General features: G+C 58.6%; 2 protein-coding genes across 9 annotated transcripts; both read left to right on the top strand.

Moving 5' to 3' along the window:
* Window positions 1-80: 80 nt before the first annotated feature.
* ELMOD3 (ELMO domain containing 3) lies at window positions 81-10,171 on the top strand. 7 transcript variants are annotated; one of them, XM_071799334.1, is made up of 11 exons: window positions 81-260; window positions 334-1,591; window positions 2,459-2,516; window positions 2,670-2,832; window positions 3,065-3,156; window positions 3,305-3,428; window positions 6,270-6,392; window positions 7,027-7,157; window positions 7,600-7,676; window positions 7,759-7,886; window positions 9,439-10,171. In XM_071799334.1, the coding sequence occupies exons 2-11, from the start codon at window positions 1,170-1,172 to the stop codon at window positions 9,600-9,602; spliced, it is 1,482 nt and encodes a 493-aa protein (XP_071655435.1). In that variant the 5' UTR covers window positions 81-260; window positions 334-1,169; the 3' UTR covers window positions 9,603-10,171. The 7 variants fall into 7 exon arrangements, 6 of the variants coding, with proteins under 6 accessions (XP_071655435.1, XP_065712823.1, XP_071655436.1 ...); XM_065856751.2 differs by having other exon boundaries at window positions 2,770-2,832; window positions 3,065-3,181; XM_065856753.2 differs by lacking the exon at window positions 81-260 and adding an exon at window positions 1,703-1,780 and having other exon boundaries at window positions 1,203-1,591; window positions 2,770-2,832.
* A 1-nt stretch (window position 10,172) lies between these two features.
* On the top strand, window positions 10,173-12,879 carry LOC136112218 (alpha-2B adrenergic receptor-like). 2 transcript variants are annotated; one of them, XM_065856750.2, is made up of 3 exons: window positions 10,173-10,369; window positions 10,996-11,125; window positions 11,439-12,879. In XM_065856750.2, exons 1-3 carry the CDS (start codon window positions 10,366-10,368, stop codon window positions 12,628-12,630), a joined length of 1,326 nt encoding a protein of 441 aa, XP_065712822.1. In that variant the 5' UTR covers window positions 10,173-10,365; the 3' UTR covers window positions 12,631-12,879. The 2 variants fall into 2 exon arrangements, with proteins under 2 accessions (XP_065712822.1, XP_071655439.1); XM_071799338.1 differs by lacking the exon at window positions 10,173-10,369 and having other exon boundaries at window positions 10,837-11,125; window positions 11,641-12,879.
* The last annotated feature ends 4,726 nt before the right edge of the window (window positions 12,880-17,605 follow it).

Here is a 17,605-nt window from a genome sequence, read left to right on the forward strand (position 1 = left end):
CACCGCGGGGGCGGGCGGGACCGGGCGGGACCGGGCGGGACGGGGCGGGACCGGGCGGGACGGGGCGGGAGGCGGGGCTGGGCGCTGGCGGCCGGTAGCGGACACCGGGGGCTGATGTCTGACACCGGGAGCGGGCGCTGGGCACTGGAGGTGTGCCGAGTGTGCGAGCTGATACTGGGTACTGGGAGGTGGCGCTGCGAGCTGGCACTGAGCGCTGGAACTGTTATCTGGCACTGCGAGCTGGTGCTGAGTACTGGGAGGTGGCTCTGGGTACTGGGAGGTGACACTGAGTACCGGGAGATGGCACTGGGAGCTGGCACTGAGTACTAGGAGGTGGCACTGGGAGATGGCACTGAGTACTGGGAGGTGGCACTGGGCACAGGAAGGCGACACTGACTACTGGGGTCTGGCACTGGGAGCTGGCCCTGGGTATTGGGAGGTGGCACAGGGCACTGGAAAATGGCACTGGGAGGTGGCACTGGGGACAGGGAGGTGACACTGAGTACCGGGAGATGGCACTGGGAGCTGGCACTGAGTACTGGGAGGTGGCACTGGGCAGTGAAAATGGCACTGGGAAGTGGCACTGAGTACTGGGAGGTGGCACTGGGCACAGGGAGGCGGCACTGAGTAATGGGAGATGGCACTGGGGACCGGGAGGTGACACTGAGTGCTGGGAGATGGCACTGGGAGCTGACACTGAGTATTGGGAGGTGGCACTGGGCACTGGAAAATGGCACTGGGGGGTGGCACTGAGTACCGGGGGGTTGGCACTGAGCACTGGGAACTGGCAGCGGGCACTGGGAGGCGACACTGAGTACTGGGAGATGGCACTGGGCACGGGGAGATGACACTGGGAGGTGGCACTGGGAGCTGGTGCTGAGTACTGGGAGATGACGTCTGACTCTGGGAGGTGGCACTGAGTACTGGGAGCTGGCACCGGGCACTGGGAGGTGGCACTGGGAGTTGGCACTGAGTGCTGGGATGTGGTACTGGGCACGGGGAGATGACACTGGGAGGTGGCACTGAGTACTGGGAACTGGAACCGGGCACTGGGAGGCGACACCGAGCACTGAGAGCCGACAGCTCATACTGGGAGCTGGCACCGGACACTGGGAAATGGCACTGGGAGGTGGCACGGGGCACTGGGAGGTGGCACTGGGCGCGGGGAGATGGCACTGGGAGGTGGCACTGAGTACTGGGAGCTGATATCTGGCACTGGGAATGGACACTGGGCTCTCGGAGCTGGCGCTGGGCACTGGGAGCTGCTGGCGGCACCGGGAGCCGGTGCCGAGCGAGGACGCTGGAGCCGGTACCGAGCGCTGGACACTGGAGCCGCCACCGGTCCCCCCGCAGCCCTGGCCGGGCCCGGCGAGCGGCCGCGTTCCCCGCGGTTTGGCCCTCCCGCGCCGCCGTCGTCCCCCAGCGCGGCGCCTGCCGGAAGCTGCAGTCCCGTGTGCCGGGGAGGGGCCGCAGCGCGGACTACAACTCCCAGCATGCAGCGCGGCCGCGCCTGCGCACTGCGCACCGGGAGCGGGGTCGACGGACGGGCCGGGGGGCGCCGCCGCCGCTTCCGGCGGCCGCGGGGTCAAAGGTCGGTGGAGCAAAGGGCAGAGCGGCCCGGTAGGGCAGGGGGCGACGGTCGGGGACCGGGACGCCCCCCGCCACGCCCCGGACCCCCGGTTCCGCCGCGTTCTCCCCGCAGGCCATGAGCGGAGCCGCCGCGGGCGCGGAGCGGCCTGAGCAGCAGCAGCGGGTCCGCCTGCCCGGCCCGGCCCTCCCGGTGCGTGTCCCCGCGTCCCCGCCCCTCCGTTTCGAACACCCCGCACGTTGTCACCGGTGGCGCCAGCGGAACGGGTCTGGGCGGGGGGAGGGGCTGAGGGACCAGCTCAGGGGTTCAGGGGCACCCCCCGGTTTGGGGTCTGTCCACACGGGTTCTGTCCATCTGTCCCTGTGGGTGACAGTCCTGTCCATCTGTCCATGGGGTGACAGCTCTGTCCGTCTGTCCCCACAGTGACAGTTCTGTCCCTCTGTCCCCGGGGGTGACAGTTCTGTCTGTCTGTCCCTGGTGGGGACAGTTCTGTCTGTCTCTCCCTGGGGGGGACAGTTCTGTCTGTCTGTCCCCACGGTGACAGTTCTGTCCATCTGTCCGTGGGGTGACAGTTCTGTCCGTCTGTCCCCACGGTGACAGTTCTGTCCGTCTGTCCCTGGGGTGACAGTTCTGTCTGTCTGTCCCTGGGGTGACAGTTCTGTCCGTCTGTCCATGGGGTGACAGTGCTGTCTGTCTGTCCCTGTGGGTGGCAGTTCTGTCCCTCTGTCCCTGGGGTGACAGTTCTGTCCGTGGAGTGACAGTCCTGTCCATCTGTCCCTGTGGGTGACAGTCCTGTCCATCTATCCATGGGGTGACTGTCCTGTCTGTCTGTCCCTGGGGTGACCGTTCTGTCCGTCTGTCCCTGCTCAGGTCTCGGCCGTGGGACAGAACCAGCTCCTGCAGGTGCTCGTTCAGGGGGACCCAGCGGGTGAGCGACTCCCTTGGCCCCAGTCCCGCAGGGTTTTTGGGGGGGGGGGGGAGCCCGAATTCATCCCCAGGGTCCCAGCGCGGGGCCAACGGGCAAATCCGGCTCCAAATCAGTGAAACCTTCACCTCATTTTGTCCCAAATTCACCTCGCAGGGGACTCTGGGGGGGAAGTTTCCCCTCAAAAAGGGCAAATTGTGCCCTGGGGGGGGAACAGCCCCCCTCCCCGGCTCTGACCCCAGTTCTGTCCCAGTAGAGCCCGGTGAGGAGCTGCAGCGAGCGCAGGAGCAATGGGAGGCACTGGAACAGACCCAGGCGGGTACGACTTGGGGGTCAGCGGGTGGGGGGGCATTTTTGGGGGGTGGGAGACCCACAGTCACCCTATTGCCTTATGACAGTGGGGGCGACCCCCCCACACCGCACCGGCCGCTTTGGCGTCAGGCAGGAGCTCGTTTGGGAGCCAAGAAGGCGCAACGGGGGGCACGGGTGACACTGGAGGGGGCACAGGTGACACCGAGGGGGGTTTAACACCATCCTCTCCCTCCCTGCAGAACTGGGGGGGCCGTTGGCCGCTGCCCCCCCCCCAATCTCCTTCCAAGAAGCACTGCAGTTCTTCCAGAGCGCCGACCTCTCCCAGTGCAGGGTACGGCCCCGGGGGGGCCTTTTTCGTAAGTAGGAGGGGGCAGCACCGCCCAAAACACCCCCTGCGCTCCCCCCTTTCCCTCCCACACCCCCCCCAGGGCTGCCCCAAATCACATTTTGGGTGTTATTTGGTGTGTTTGTCCCCGCAGCGGCAGGCGCGGGGGCCGGGGGGGGCGCACGGCCTGGCCGCGCTGCTGCGCTGCCTCACGGGGCCCCCCCGGCTGCGGCGGCGGCTGCGGGAGGAGCGGGAGCTGGCGCTGGCCATGGCCAACTGTGAGTGACACCGGGGACACGGGGACACCGCCACGTGTCCGGGGGGTGCGGGCACCAGGGGGTGGGATTTTATACCAAGGGGGGGTTTATTACATTCCAAGGGATGTTTTTTAGGCGCCAAGGACCAGTTTTTGGGTGCCAAAGGGCTGGATTTGGGCTTCCAAGGGGTGTTTTTAGATATCAAGGGGTGTTTTTTAGGCACCAAGGACCATTTTTTGACTGCCAAAGGGCTGGATTTTGGGTTCCAAGGGGTGTTCTTTAGGCACCAAGGACCATTTTTTGGGTGCCAAAGAGCTGGATTTTGGGTTCCAAGGAGTGTTTTTAGATATCAAGGGGTGTTTTTTAGGCACCAAGGACCATTTTTTGGCTGCCAAAGGGCTGGATTTAGGGTTCCAAGGGGTGTTTTTAGATATCAAGGGGTGTTTTTTAGGCACCAAGGGCCATTTTTTGGGTGCCAAAGAGCTGGATTTTGGCTTCCAAGGGGTGTTTTCAGATATCAAGGGGTGTTTTTTAGGCACCAAGCACCATGTTTTGGGTGCCAAAGAGCTGCATTTTGGGTTCCAAGGGGTGTTTTTAGATATCAAGGGGTGTTCTTTAGGCACCAAGGACCATTTTTTGGGTGCAAAAGGGCTGCATTTTGGTTTTCAAGGAGTGTTTTTAGATATCAAGGGGTGTTTTTTAGGCACCAAGGACCAGTTTTTGGGTGCCAAAGAGCTGGATTTTGGCTTCCAAGGGGTGTTTTTTAGGCACCAAGGGCTATTTTTTGGGTGCCAAAGAGCTGCATTTTGGGTTCCAAGGGGTGTTTTTAGATATCGAGGGGTGTTTTTTAGGCACTAAGCACCATTTTTTGGATGCCAAAGGGCTGGATTTTGGTTTCCAAGGAGTGTTTTTAGATATCAAGGGGTGTTCTTTAGGCACCAAGCACCATTTTTTGGATGCCAAAGGGCTGGATTTTGGTTTCCAAGGGGTGTTTTTAGATATCAAGGGGTGTTTTTTAGGAACCAAGGGCCATTTTTTGGGTGCCAAAGAGCTGCATTTTGGGTTCCAAGGGGTGTTTTTAGATATCAAGGGGTGTTTTTTAGGCACCAAGCACCATGTTTTGGGTGCCAAAGAGCTGCATTTTGGGTTCCAAGGGGTGTTTTTAGATATCAAGGGGTGTTCTTTAGGCACCAAGGACCATTTTTTGGGTGCAAAAGGGCTGCATTTTGGTTTCCAAGGAGTGTTTTTAGATATCAAGGGGTGTTTTTTAGGCACCAAGGACCAGTTTTTGGGTGCCAAAGAGCTGGATTTTGGCTTCCAAGGGGTGTTTTTTAGGCACCAAGGGCTATTTTTTGGGTGCCAAAGAGCTGCATTTTGGGTTCCAAGGAGTGTTTTTAGATATCAAGGGGTGTTTTTTAGGCACTAAGCACCATTTTTTGGATGCCAAAGGGCTGGATTTTGGTTTCCAAGGGGTGTTTTTAGATATCAAGGGGTGTTCTTTAGGCACCAAGCACCATTTTTTGGATGCCAAAGGGCTGGATTTTGGTTTCCAAGGGGTGTTTTTAGATATCAAGGGGTGTTTTTTAGGCACTAAGCACCATTTTTTGGATGCCAAAGGGCTGGATTTTGGTTTCCAAGGGGTGTTTTTAGATATCAAGGGGTGTTCTTTAGGCACCAAGCACCATTTTTTGGATGCCAAAGGGCTGGATTTTGGTTTCCAAGGGGTGTTTTTAGATATCAAGGGGTGTTCTTTAGGCACCAAGCACCATTTTTTGGATGCCAAAGGGCTGGATTTTGGTTTCCAAGGGGTGTTTTTAGATATCAAGGGGTGTTTTTTAGGAACCAAGGGCCATTTTTTGCGTGCCAAAGAGCTGCATTTTGGGTTCCAAGGGGTGTTTTTAGATATCAAGGGGTGTTCTTTAGGCACCAAGCACCATTTTTTGGGTGCCAAAGAGCTGGATTTTGGGTTCCAAGGGGTGTTTTTAGATATCAAGGGGTGTTTTTTAGGCACCAAGGGCCATTTTTTGGGTGCCAAAGAGCTGGATTTTGGGTTCCAAGGGGTGTTTTTAGATATCAAGGGGTGTTTTTTAGGCACCAAGGGCCATTTTTTGGGTGCCAAAGAGCTGGATTTTGGCTTCCAAGGGGTGTTTTTAGATATCAAGGGCTGTTTTTCAGATGCGAAATGATGATTTTTAGGTGCCAAGGGCTGTTTTTTAGATGCTGAGGAGCATCTTTTCGATGTTTTTTAGATACCACGGATGTCTTTTAGATGCCAAGAGATGTGTTTAGGTGCCAAGGGTTGATTTTAGATGCCAAGGGCCACTTTTCTAGATGCCAAGGGATGTTTTTTAGGCACCAAGGACCATTTTTTGGGTGCCAAGGGGCTGGTTTTTTGGTTCCAAGGGGTGTTTTTAGATATCAAGGGCTGTCTTTAGTTGCCAAAGGACATTTTTGAGGTGCCAGTGGGTGTTTTCTCGGTGCTCAGGGGTATTTTTCAGATGCCAAATGATGCTTTTTAGGTACCAAGAACCAGTTTTTTAGGTGCCAAACACTGTTTTTTAGGTACCAAGAGCTGCATTTTAGCTGCCAAGGCAGATTTTTAGGAGCCAAGTGCCGCATTTTAGGTGTCGAGGGCTGGTTTTTGTGCTCCAAGCGCTATCGTTTAGATGCCAAGACACATTTTCTAGGTGCCAAGTGCTGCTTTTCGGTGCCGAGGGGATGTTTGTTAGATACCAAGGGCTGGTTTTTAGGTTCTGAGGGGCGTGTTTTAGGTTCCGAGGGGTGTGTTTTAGGTTCTGAGGGGTGGTTTTTAGGCACCAAGAGCTGTTATTCACCCTCTCGGGGCTGTTTTCTGCCTTTCAGGTGCCCTGGATGACACCGAGTGGGTCCACATGCGCATCCTCCAGACCATTTACACGCAGCTGACGCGCTCCCGGCTGAGCTGCCCCCGCTACGGCCCCCACTGGGAAGAGCTGGGCTTCCAGGGTCAGAAAACACCCTAAAACCATCAAACCCACCCAGAACCCACTGCCCCATGTCCTAAGAACCTCATGTCCGTCTGTCCAACCCTCCAGGGATGGTGACTCCACCACTGCCATGGGTTCCAATGCCCGACAGCCCTTTGGGGGAAGAAATTACCCCATATTTCCAACCTCAGCCTCACCTGAGGTCGTTTCCTCTTCTGGCGCTCGTTCCATTAAGACCCCTCATTAGCGAGCGTTCTCTGTGCCTAATGAGCCGTCTCCGGGGTTTATTAACGAAACGCTCTGTTGAGAAAAACAGCGGGATTAACGATTAACGCCGTCACGCGCCGTGTTTTCAGCCGCTTGGCCGGCGAGGTAAATAACCCGGGTTTTAATGTGGCCTAAACCCCCTCCCTGGGATGCAATCAGCTCCTGCTCTTCCATCCTAACACATAGAACTGGTTTTAAACATCAATTCACACACCCCGGAGTGGGGAGAGCTCAGAATTCCCAATTCTGGAGAAATATGGGGAGTGCTCAGCGACGCGTCCGTTTGTCCCCACCAAACCCAATTCCTCCCCAGTTTTCCCCTCCACCCGCGATTCCCCCGCCCCTGGGGACACGGGGGGTGACAGCGGCTGCTCCTCCCCCCCCAGGCGCGGATCCCGGCACCGACCTGCGCGGGACGGGGATGCTGGGCCTGATGCAGATGCTGTTTTTCGTCCTGGACGCGCAGACGCTGCCTCTGGTTCACAACATTTTCAAACTATCGCAGCACGAAACTCAGGCACGTCCTCCCCGCACGGGATCGGCGCCGTTTTGGGGAGAAAGAAGCGCAAAAACCTCCTCTTCAGAGTCAGGGTTTGATTTTATTTTGCCCAAAGGCTCCAAGTCTTAGATTTATTCTGGGAATTGGACTTTTCCTCGCATCTTGGTGCAGATTAGAGATTCATTTCCAGGTTCTTGGCTTGGAGCTGAATTTACATGGGTTAACAGTTCTGGAGAAGCGTGATGTGAAAATGCAAGCGAGTGGAGCTTGTTTCCCTAAATTTAGTGTTTTAATCTCAGCTATAGTTGAGTTTAAGCCTGGATTTAAGCTCGGCTTGCCCCACAGCAGCCTGAATCAGTTGTATTATTATTCTGCCATCGCCATCCCATGCATTTGGGCGGCAGAAAAGGGTCGGAGGTTTCGATCCGTCCCGGCCACTCTGACGCTCCTTTTCTTGCAGAATTTCCCATTTTGCATCATGTCCGTCAACATCACCCACATGGTGGTGCAGGCCCTGCGGGAGGATCGGCTCTCCAGGTGAGATCTGCTCATTCCGGGTGAAATTTGGCTGGTTTTGGGGTCTCCAAACGGCGGCTGAGCTGCTTTCCGTGGTTTCCAGGGTGTGCAACCAGCGGCGGGAGGTGATCGCCGTGCTCAACGACCTCTACGCCGCCGCCTTCCTGCGGCTCTACCGCGTCTGGAAGTGGCAGCACAAAACCATCGCCGACTCCGCTCCCCTCCTCCAAGGTGACATCTCCCCGTCCTCGACACCTTTGTCCCCAATCCCGACGGGATGAGGCCCCAAAAACCCCAAAACGTTCCTCGTTTCACCATCACACCGAGTTCTTCAATTCCTACGCCCGTGGGGTGTTTTTTACCCCAATTTTGCGTCTCAAAGATGAGCACGTGGCGCTGGAAATGTCCTGTGTTGTGGTGGGTGACGAATGGGGACGTTTCTGGCTCACCGGGTGGGTTGTGTAGGGTTTCGCAGAATCACAGAATCCCAGAATATCAGGGGTTGAAGGGCCCTGGAAAGCTCATCCAGTGCAATCCCCCATGGAGCAGGAACACCCAGCTGAGGTTCCACAGGAAGGGGTCCAGGCGGGTTTGAATGTCTGCAGAGAAGGAGACTCCACAACCTCCCTGGGCAGCCTGGGCCAGGCTCTGACACCCTCACCGGGAACAAGTTTCTTCTCAAATTTAAGCGGAACCTCCTGTGTTCCAGTTTGAACCCATTGCCCCTTGTCCTGTCACTGGTTGTCACCGAGAAGAGCCTGGCTCCATCCTCCTGACACTGCCCCTTTAGATCTCTGTGAACATGAATGAGGTCCCCCCTCAGTCTCCTCTTCTCCAGCTCCAGAGCCCCAGCTCCCTCAGCCTTTCCTCACACGGGAGATGCTCCACTCCCTCCAGCATCTTGGTGGCTGCGCTGGACTCTCTGCAGCAGTTCCCTGTCCTTCTGGAACTGAGGAGCCACAACTGGACACAATATTCCAGGTGTGGTCTCCCCAGGGCAGAGCAGAGGGGCAGGAGAACCTCTCTGACCTACTGACCACCCCCTTCTAACCCACCCCAGGTACCATTGGCTTCCTGGCCACAAGGGCCCAGTGCTGGCTCATGGTCACCCTGCTGTCCCCAGGACCCCCAGCTCCCTTTCCCCTACACTGCTCTCTAATAGCTCATTCCCCAACTTATACTGGAACCTGGGGTTGTTCCTGCCCACATTCAAGACTCTACACTTGCCCTTGTTCTATTTCATTCAGTTTTTCCCTGCCCAGCTCTCCAGCCTGTCCAGGTCTCTGATGGCAGCACAGCTTCCAGTGTCACCACTCCTCCCAGCTTGGTGTCACCAGCAAACTTGCTGACAGTCACTCTATTCCCTCATCCAAATCATTGATGAATATATTGAATAATACCGGCCCCAGCACTGGCCCCTGAGGCGCTGCACTAGGGTTTGTAGCGGAGCTGTTGGTGATGTGTTTATCATTAATTAACCACAGGGGTTATTACATCCCGATATCGCCATGGCCGCTGTGCTCGCGGCTCCTCTCCCGCTGTCACCGTCAGGCCCCGTCCATGCTCGGCCGCGGTTTCCCCCCCGGGGTGATTTTTGGGGCGCTGGGGGTGGCGCCGAGCTCAGCCGGTGGGTTTTACGCGGAGATTTCCACGATGGCGACTTCGGCGCTTTGCCGCGACCCAGAAATAAAACCCAGATCCAAACCTCGCGCTGTGAGCGCATTTCACCCCGACCCCATCCGGGTCTCACCGTCCTTCCTCATTGCTGCTCTTTCCTCCCCAGAGCTGGAATTATCCACCAAAAGGAAACCAAAGCAGCTGCTGAGGGCCCTGCAGACCTACGTGAGCCTTCGGCCTCGCTCCTCACCCTCCGAGGCCGAGGAAATCAACTTCACGGGCATCTGCGATCCGCACATCGAGCTGGAAGGAGATGACCGGCTGGTTTGAGGCACATCAGGGGACGCTCAGAAGCCACCGTCACCCCACTGGGGACATGGGAAGCGCCGAGGTGGCCGGTGCAGAGCGGAGATGGGTTTGGGAGCCAAGGACACCACCACAAGCCCATTTATTTGGCTCAAATCCCCCCAAAATGGTGGCTCAGTCCTTCCCTGGGAACCCGCGGGAGCGAAGGCGGAAAACGGGGTTTGAGGCTGGTGCGTCCGTCTGTCCAGACTCCGCGCTCCCGTCTGTCCTCAGCCCGAATTCAGAGCCCAACGGTGGCTTCTGAATGGAATTGCGGCTCTGGCAGCACCCGGGGGGGTAACACCTTGAATTGTCCCATGGTGAGGCAGGGGGGACTGCTCGTCCCCCCGGGTGTCACTGTGCGCGTCACCACCTCCAGGTTGTTAAAAAGAGGGGGGAAAACTGGCTTTTCTTGCCACAACGGTGACTTTTAGACTTGGATTTGCTGCTGATCTCAGGTGGGAGGTGGGTTCTGCCCCTCCCTGCCTCAGTTTCCCCCTTTGTGAAACCAGTTCCAGCGCCGAGTGCCACGCAGGGACGAGTGACAGCGGTGACAGCGGTGACAGCGGCTCCGGCCCTGGGGTGACAACCAGCGGGTGCTTAGAAACGCTCCAAAAGCACCTTCAGGCCTCAAAAAGAGAGGGAAAAAGGCAAAAATCCATGATATGGTGCGTTTGAACACGAGGAGCTGAGGGACCGTGACCCCCCCGAAATGGTGACACCGCCCCCAGCTGAAAACACTGAATAAATGGGTAAAAAGGGTCCTGGTGATGTGGGGCTTTTTCTCTTTTTATCCTGAATTATCGTGTAAATGATGGAGGGGGGAGGGGGTGGGAATAAAACCCCCTTGGGGTGTTTTTGGGAGGGATGGAGAGTGGGGCCCGGGGTCCCCGGGGAGGGTGAGGATGGGGGTGCTGGGGGGGACCCACAAACTGGAGGGGGGGATACAGGTACTGGAGGAGGGATACGGATGCCCGGGAGGGACATGGGTACCAGGGGAGGGATGCGGGTGATGTTGGTACCTGGGGGGACACGGGTACCGGGGAAGGGACACGGATGCCTGGGCGGGGCAGGGGGCGATGTGGGTATTGAGGGGGAATTTGGGTACCGGAGGGGATGTGGGTACCGAGGAAGGGACACGGACACCCGGAGGGACACGGGTACCAGGGGGTGATGCAGGTACTGAAGAGAGATGTGGGTACTGGAGGGATGTACACGGGTACCAGGGAAGGGACACGGCTGCCCGGGAGGGACGAGGGTACCGAGGGGTGATGCGGGTACCGGGGGGACCGGAGTGGATCCCGGAGCGGATCCCGGAGCGGATCCCGGCCCCGCCAACGGCCTCGTTCTTGTCCCCCCCCCCGGTCCCGCCCCGGAGCGGCGGTTCGGCCCCTCCCGCGCCGCTTAAAACCCGGCGGAGGCGGCGCCGGCGGCGCAGAGATCGAGAGAGCGACCGGACCGGCGGGACCGGGACCGGGACGGGGACGGGCGGGGACCGGCAGCCGCAGGTACGGGCGGGCGGAGGAGGGGGCGGGCAGAGGTACAGGCAGAGCTACAGGCAGAGGTGCGGGCAGAGGTACGGGCAGAGGTGCGGGCACCAGTGGGGACCGGCAGGCAGGGGACGGGCAGGACAAGGGTGCGGGCAGGACGGGGCACAGGTGGGGACACACAGGCAGGGGACACACAGGCAGGGGCACAGGCAGGGGTCACACAGACAGGGACACACAGACAGGGACATACAGACAGGGACACACAGACAGGGACACAGGCAGGGCAGCCATCCCCGCAGGCAACATGACAAGTGCCCCCGCCGTCCCCCAGCACCCCCCGACCTCGTCCCCCCCGGGCCAGCCCTGAGCCCCGTGGGGACAGTGGCACCATGGGGGGCACGGCGAGCGGGTACTCGGCCCCGGCCACGGCCGCCATCGCCGCCACCATCACCTTCCTGGTGCTGTTCACCATCGCGGGCAACGCGCTGGTGATCCTGGCCGTGCTGAGCAGCCGCGCGCTGCGGGCGCCACAGAACCTGTTCCTGGTGTCGCTGGCGGCCGCCGACATCCTGGTGGCCACGCTCATCATCCCCTTCTCGCTGGCCAACGAGCTCCTGGGCTACTGGTACTTCGAGCAGACGTGGTGCGAGATCTACCTGGCGCTGGACGTGCTGTTCTGCACCTCCTCCATCGTGCACCTCTGCGCCATCAGCCTGGACCGGTACTGGGCCGTGAGCCGCGCCGTGCCGTACGGCGCCCAGCGCACGCCGCGCCGCGTCAAGTGCGGCATCGTGGCCGTCTGGACCATCGCCGCGCTCATCTCCCTCCCGCCGCTGGTCTACAAGGGGGGCGAGAAGGCGGCGGCGCCGGGGGGGCGGCCGCAGTGCAAGCTGAACGAGGAGGCCTGGTACGTGCTCTCCTCCAGCGTCGGCTCCTTCTTCGCCCCGTGTCTCATCATGATCCTCGTCTACTTGCGCATCTACCTGATCGCCAAGCGCCGCTCGCGCCGCCAAACCGCCAAACCGCCGCGCTCGGGGACGCCGAACGTCACCCCCGCGCCCGGCGCCGAGCCCCCGGCCACCCGCCCACCGGCGGACAGGACGTCGCTGCTGAGCCCCGAGGAGCCCCCGGTGACCCCCAGCCCCACGGCCCCGCAGCCCGGGGGACGCCCCAGGGACACTTTGGCCACCGGGACGGGGCGGGTGGTGCTGGCGCGGCGGGCGCCGGCGTTGAACGCGTGGCGGAGGAAAACGCAGCTGAACCGCGAGAAGCGCTTCACCTTCGTCCTGGCCGTGGTCATCGGCGTCTTCGTCCTCTGCTGGTTCCCCTTCTTCTTCCTCTACAGCCTGGGCGCGCTCTGTCCCCAGCGCTGCAAGGTCCCCGACGGCGTCTTCCAGTTCTTCTTCTGGATCGGCTACTGCAACAGCTCCCTCAACCCCGTCATCTACACCGCGTTCAACCAGGACTTCCGCCGGGCGTTCCGCCGCCTGCTCTGCCGCCGCCGCGCCCCGACGCCCTGGTGAGGGGCTCCAGCACCCCCGTCCTCCTCCTCCTCCTCCTCCGCATCCCGTGGGTTCGGGGGTTTTGAAGTCCCCCCCCGCAAAAGGGACAACAGGTTGTTTTCCCTACTCTCATGCCGGATTTCCCATGGGGACACCCAGGGCCGCGTGGTCCCATGGCGTGGGGACACCCCGGTGACATCCCGGTGACCCTCCCCACACACCCCCCACGGCCTTTTAACAATAAAAGATATTTTGTAATAGGAAAAGAAATGTCACTTTTTGTCAAGGAGGGGGGTACGGGGGGGTGTCCGTGTCCCTGGGGACCGTTGGGGACAGGAGCTGTGGCTGGGTCGGGTGGCAGCGCGGCCGGGGGAACGTGCGGGAACACGGTGTCTGGGAGGGGACGGTTATTTATGGCAGCGCCGGGGAAGGAATAAATAACGGTAATTAGGGAAAAAAGCCCCGAATGACCCCAAAGAATAAATCTCAGCAGCTGTCAGCCCTGGGGACATTGAACCCAACAGGGGACAGGGACAGAGCCTGGGGGGGGTGGGAGCACCATGGTGGGGATTTGTGGGTTGTGCTCCATATTGGGGTGTTGTGCCCCACACCAGGGTGACCCACACTGGGTGTCGTGACCCACACCAGGTGTCGTGACCCACACCAGCGTGTCGTGACTCGTGACAGCGCGTTGGGGCCCGCACCGGTGTGTCATGACTCGTGCTGCTGCACCGTGACTCATGATGGCGCGTGGTGACCCACACCGGGGAGTCGTGACCCACATTGGGGGGGTTGTGACCCACACCAAGGGGCTGTGACCCACGCTGGGGTGTTGTGACACACACTGGTGCACTGTGACTCGTGATGGCGCATGGTGGCCCACACCAGCAGCCAGTAGCCCGCACCAGTACGTGGTGACCCACACCAATGTGCAATAACCCACACCAGTGTCCAATAACCCACACAAATGTGCAATAACCCACACCAGTGTGCAATAACCCACACCAATGTCCAATGACCCACACCAGTGTGCAATAACCCACACCAGTGTCCAACAACCCACACCAATGTCCAATGACCCACACCAGTGTGCAATAACCCACACCAGTGTGCAATAACCCACACCAATGTCCAATGACCCACACCAGTGTGCAATAACCCACACCAGTGTCCAACAACCCACACCAATGTCCAATGACCCACACCAGTGTGCAATAACCCACACCAGTGTCCAACAACCCACACCAATGTCCAATGACCCACACCAGTGTGCAATAACCCACACCAGTGTGCAATAACCCACACCAATGTCCAATGACCCACACCAGTGTGCAATAACCCACACCAGTGTCCAATAACCCACACCGATGTACAACGACCCACACCAGTGTGCAATAACCCACACCAGTGTCCAACAACCCACACCAATGTCCAATGACCCACACCAGTGTGCAATAACCCACACCAATGTACAATGACCCCCACCAGCATCCAGTGACCCACACCAGTAAACAATGTCCCCCACCAGTACCAAGTGACCCACACCAGTATATGGTGACCCCACCGGCACACCATACCACACCCTGCGGTACCACACCACAGAGTCCCCATGGCTGGGGGACATGCCCAGGGACATCACACCCGCAGAGGCAGTCAGCCCCACCTCCCACCCCCCTGTGGGGCTTCACCCTGCGCTACTCGAACCCCCCCCCAATTTTGGGACACCGGTTCCCAGCCCAGCTGCTCTGTCCCCCCCCAAGCCCGTCCTGTGTCCGTCTGTCCGTCCCGCGGCCGCTGGCCCGTCCTGGCGCGCTGGGAGGACACCGGGGTGGGAGAGGTCGTGTGAACACGGCTGCAGCCATGGGGCTGCGCACGCCGAGCCCCTGGCCCCCCGCCAGCAAGGCCCCGGGGGGCCAGACCCACTCTGGCCTCTGCCCCACATCCCTCTGCAGCTGCCGCTGCCCCACGGCTGCCGTGCGACCCACTGCAGGGGGGTGACGTGGGGCTGGCGGTTTTGGAATGATCTTGTGGGGTTGGGCATGGGGCCAGGGGTCTCAGAATGGTTCTGTGGGGCTGGACACGGTTCTATGGGGCTGAATATGATCCTGTGAGGCTGGGCATGGTTCTATGGGGCTGGACATGGGGATGAGGGTCTGAGCATCATCCTCCGGGGCTGGATACAGTTCTATGGGTCTGAGCATGGGCCTGTGGGGCTGAGTATGGTTCTGTGGGGCTGGGCATGGTCCTATGGGTCTGAATATGATCCTGTGAGGCTGGGCATGGTTCTATGGGTCTGAGTACAGTTTTATGGGGCTGGGCATTCTTCTATGGGGCTGAGCATCATCCGGTGGGGCTGGACATGGGGATGAGGGTCTGAGCATGGTGCTGTGGGGCTGCATACAGTTCTATGGGGCCGAGCATGGGCCTGTGGGGCTGAATATGGTTCTGTGGGGCTGGGCATGGTCTTATGGGGCTGAATACAATCCTGTGAGGCCGGGCATGGTTCTATGGGCCTGGGTACAGTTTTACGGGGCTGGACATTGTTCTGTGGGGCTGAGCATCATCCGGTGGGGCTGGACACGGTTCTATGGGTCTGGATACAGTTCTATGGGTCTGGTCATGGTCCTATGGGGCTACGTATGATTCTATGGGGCCGGGCACGTTCTTGTGGGGCTGGATACTGTTCTGTGGGGCTGAGCATGGTCCTGTGGGGCTGAAATTGGTCTTACGGGGTCGGACATGGTTCTGTGGGGCTGGGCATGGTTCTATGGGCCTGGATACAGTTCTGTGGGTCTGGGCACAGCCCCACAGGACCACCCTGTCCCCAGTGGGACCTGACGCCCCCCAGTACCCCCCGTCCCCCAATAATTCCCCCCTAACTCCCCCAACCCCGTTGCCATGGTGATTCCTTCATTTCCCCCCCATATATTCAGCTCTGCTGCACGTAAAGCGCCGCAGAAATTCGAGCGGGATGAGATTTTTTTTGCCAGAAAATACATCAAAATGGATTAAAACGAGTTAAAATGTGTTGGTGGGGGGGTCACTTCCCCTCAGTGACCCCCCCGGTGACACCGCGGTGCCACCGACCCACCGGGCCTGGCGTTATCACCGTTGCATTAATTACCATCCCCTCGTTAGCGCTGGAGAAGCAGCAGGGTGGGGAGGTTAATTAAGCCGAAATATTAATTACCGACATCCTCCCCCCCCTGGGTGCTGCTCCAGTTCGGAGCCAAAGACCCAAACTGGGCCCAGTATGAAGGTGCCACCACAAACTGGTGCGGGAAAGTGCACTTGGGAGGTGCAATGAGCTCCCACCAGGCCTCAGCCGGCGCCTTCGGGCCTTCTCGTTAACACCCGTTAATTACGAGATTAAACCCCATAATAACACCCCACATGTGCCAAACCCCCTCAGCGCTGTCGCCCGGGATGGTCCCTCCCGCGAGATTTTGTTATATTTTTAGTTTTGACAAAATTTGGCCACTTTGGCCGAGGGATGAAGACCAAGCGCAAAGGCAGCGGGAGATTATTTCTTCCCCCCCGAGGGGGGGTTTAAAAGCATAAAAATGAGCGTTCCCCGCTCAAATATGTAAAAACAAGGAGGTGGGAATGGCAGCGAAAGCGTTTTGTTTGGTTTTGGGGTTTAATGGCAGCGCGATAAGCGGCGGGAAGGGAGATACGGTAACCATGGCCACCGGGGGGGCGGCGGGCTGGGGCTTTAAATGTGGGAAAATCAACACGAAAATGGGGCGGGGGCGCTGAAATCGGCCCCTTTGGGGGATCATTCAAGGGGTGAAGGTGTTTCGGTGTTTTCGGGGTTCCCCGGAAAGCAAGAGAAAGGTGGGAAAAGGCCCCGAAACCGAGATAAAGTCGGGAAAAACACGTGAGGAAAAGTGCAAATGGGAATGGGTTTGGAATGTATTTGGTCAAAATGCCTCCAACCCCCATTTCTCGCCCCCCCAAAACCCCCAAATCCCTCAGGTATCGCAACAACACCCCCCCCATCCCCCGCTCTCCCGCCTCTGCTTTCCCACCAAGTAAACGCTTTTCTTCTTTTGTTTTTCTTCATGGTTTTATTTTCTTTATTTTTATTTTTCTTTCTTTCTTTTTCTTTCTTTTTTCCTTCCTTGTATTTTCTTTCTTTCTTTCCCTTTTTTCTTTGATGTTTTCCCCCTTTTTCCTTGTCTTTTTTCCTCCTTTTTCCTCGTCTTTTAGCCTTTATTTTTGTCTTTCCCCCCCCCTTTTTCTCGTCTTTTTCCCCCTTTTTTCTCATCTTTTTTCCCCCTTTTTTCTCATCTTTTTTCCCCCTTTTTTCCCTGTATTTTCCCCCTTTCTTCTTATATTTTTTTCTTCCCCTTTTCCTTCTTTTTATTACTTTTTTCCTTGTCTTTTTAAATTATTTTCCCTTATTATTTCCCACCCAGAGGACAATTAAGGGATAAACGCTCTCAACCCACATTTGCCGTGCCAGCCCCCGGGTGGGTGAAAAATGTCGCCTTTTCTGGGGTGTTTTCAGGCATATTCAGCCCTTTGGGGCTCCCTCCAGTTCATTGCTGCTTCCTGGAGGTTTTGGGGTGACGATGTCACCCTGGGGGTGACAGGGATGGGGAGCAGGGGAGGGGGTGATGGCCCTGGGGGTGGTGGGGACTTGGGGTGGGTTTGATGTCCCCAAGGGTGATGGGGACGTGGGAAGGGGTTGGGAAACCATGGTGGGGCTGGGAGAGGTGGCCCCAAGGGTGATGGGGACATGGGATGGGGGGCTGATGGCCCTGGGGGTGACAGCGACATGGGAAGGGACTGGGGTGTCCCCAAGGGTGACAGGGACCTGAGAAGGGGCTGGGGCTGGTGTCCATGGGGGTGGCAGGGCTGGGGACAAGGGATGGTGGGATGGTGTTGATGGGGGTGACAGGGACATGGGAAGGGCCTCGGGGTGATGTCCCCAAGGGTGACAGGGACCTGAGAAGGGGCTGGGACCCTGTGATGGGTCTGGGGCTGATGT

This window comes from Patagioenas fasciata, chromosome 26 (genome assembly GCF_037038585.1).
Source record: "Patagioenas fasciata isolate bPatFas1 chromosome 26, bPatFas1.hap1, whole genome shotgun sequence".
NCBI lineage: Eukaryota > Metazoa > Chordata > Aves > Columbiformes > Columbidae > Patagioenas > Patagioenas fasciata.

Excerpts from the sequence above, each read along its gene's own strand:
- ELMOD3 (XM_071799335.1), top strand. The coding sequence starts at position 1,170 with ATGGCACTGGGAGGTGGCACTGAGTACTGGGAGCTGATATCTGGCACT. Across the intron at positions 1,592-2,458 it reads CGGCGGCCGCGGGGTCAAAG|GTCTCGGCCGTGGGACAGAA; the intron begins GTCGGTGGAGCA and ends GTCCCTGCTCAG. Across the intron at positions 6,393-7,026 it reads GGAAGAGCTGGGCTTCCAGG|GCGCGGATCCCGGCACCGAC; the intron begins GTCAGAAAACAC and ends CTCCCCCCCCAG.
- LOC136112218 (XM_065856750.2), top strand. Across the intron at positions 11,126-11,438 it reads GCGGGGACCGGCAGCCGCAG|CACCCCCCGACCTCGTCCCC; the intron begins GTACGGGCGGGC and ends GCCGTCCCCCAG.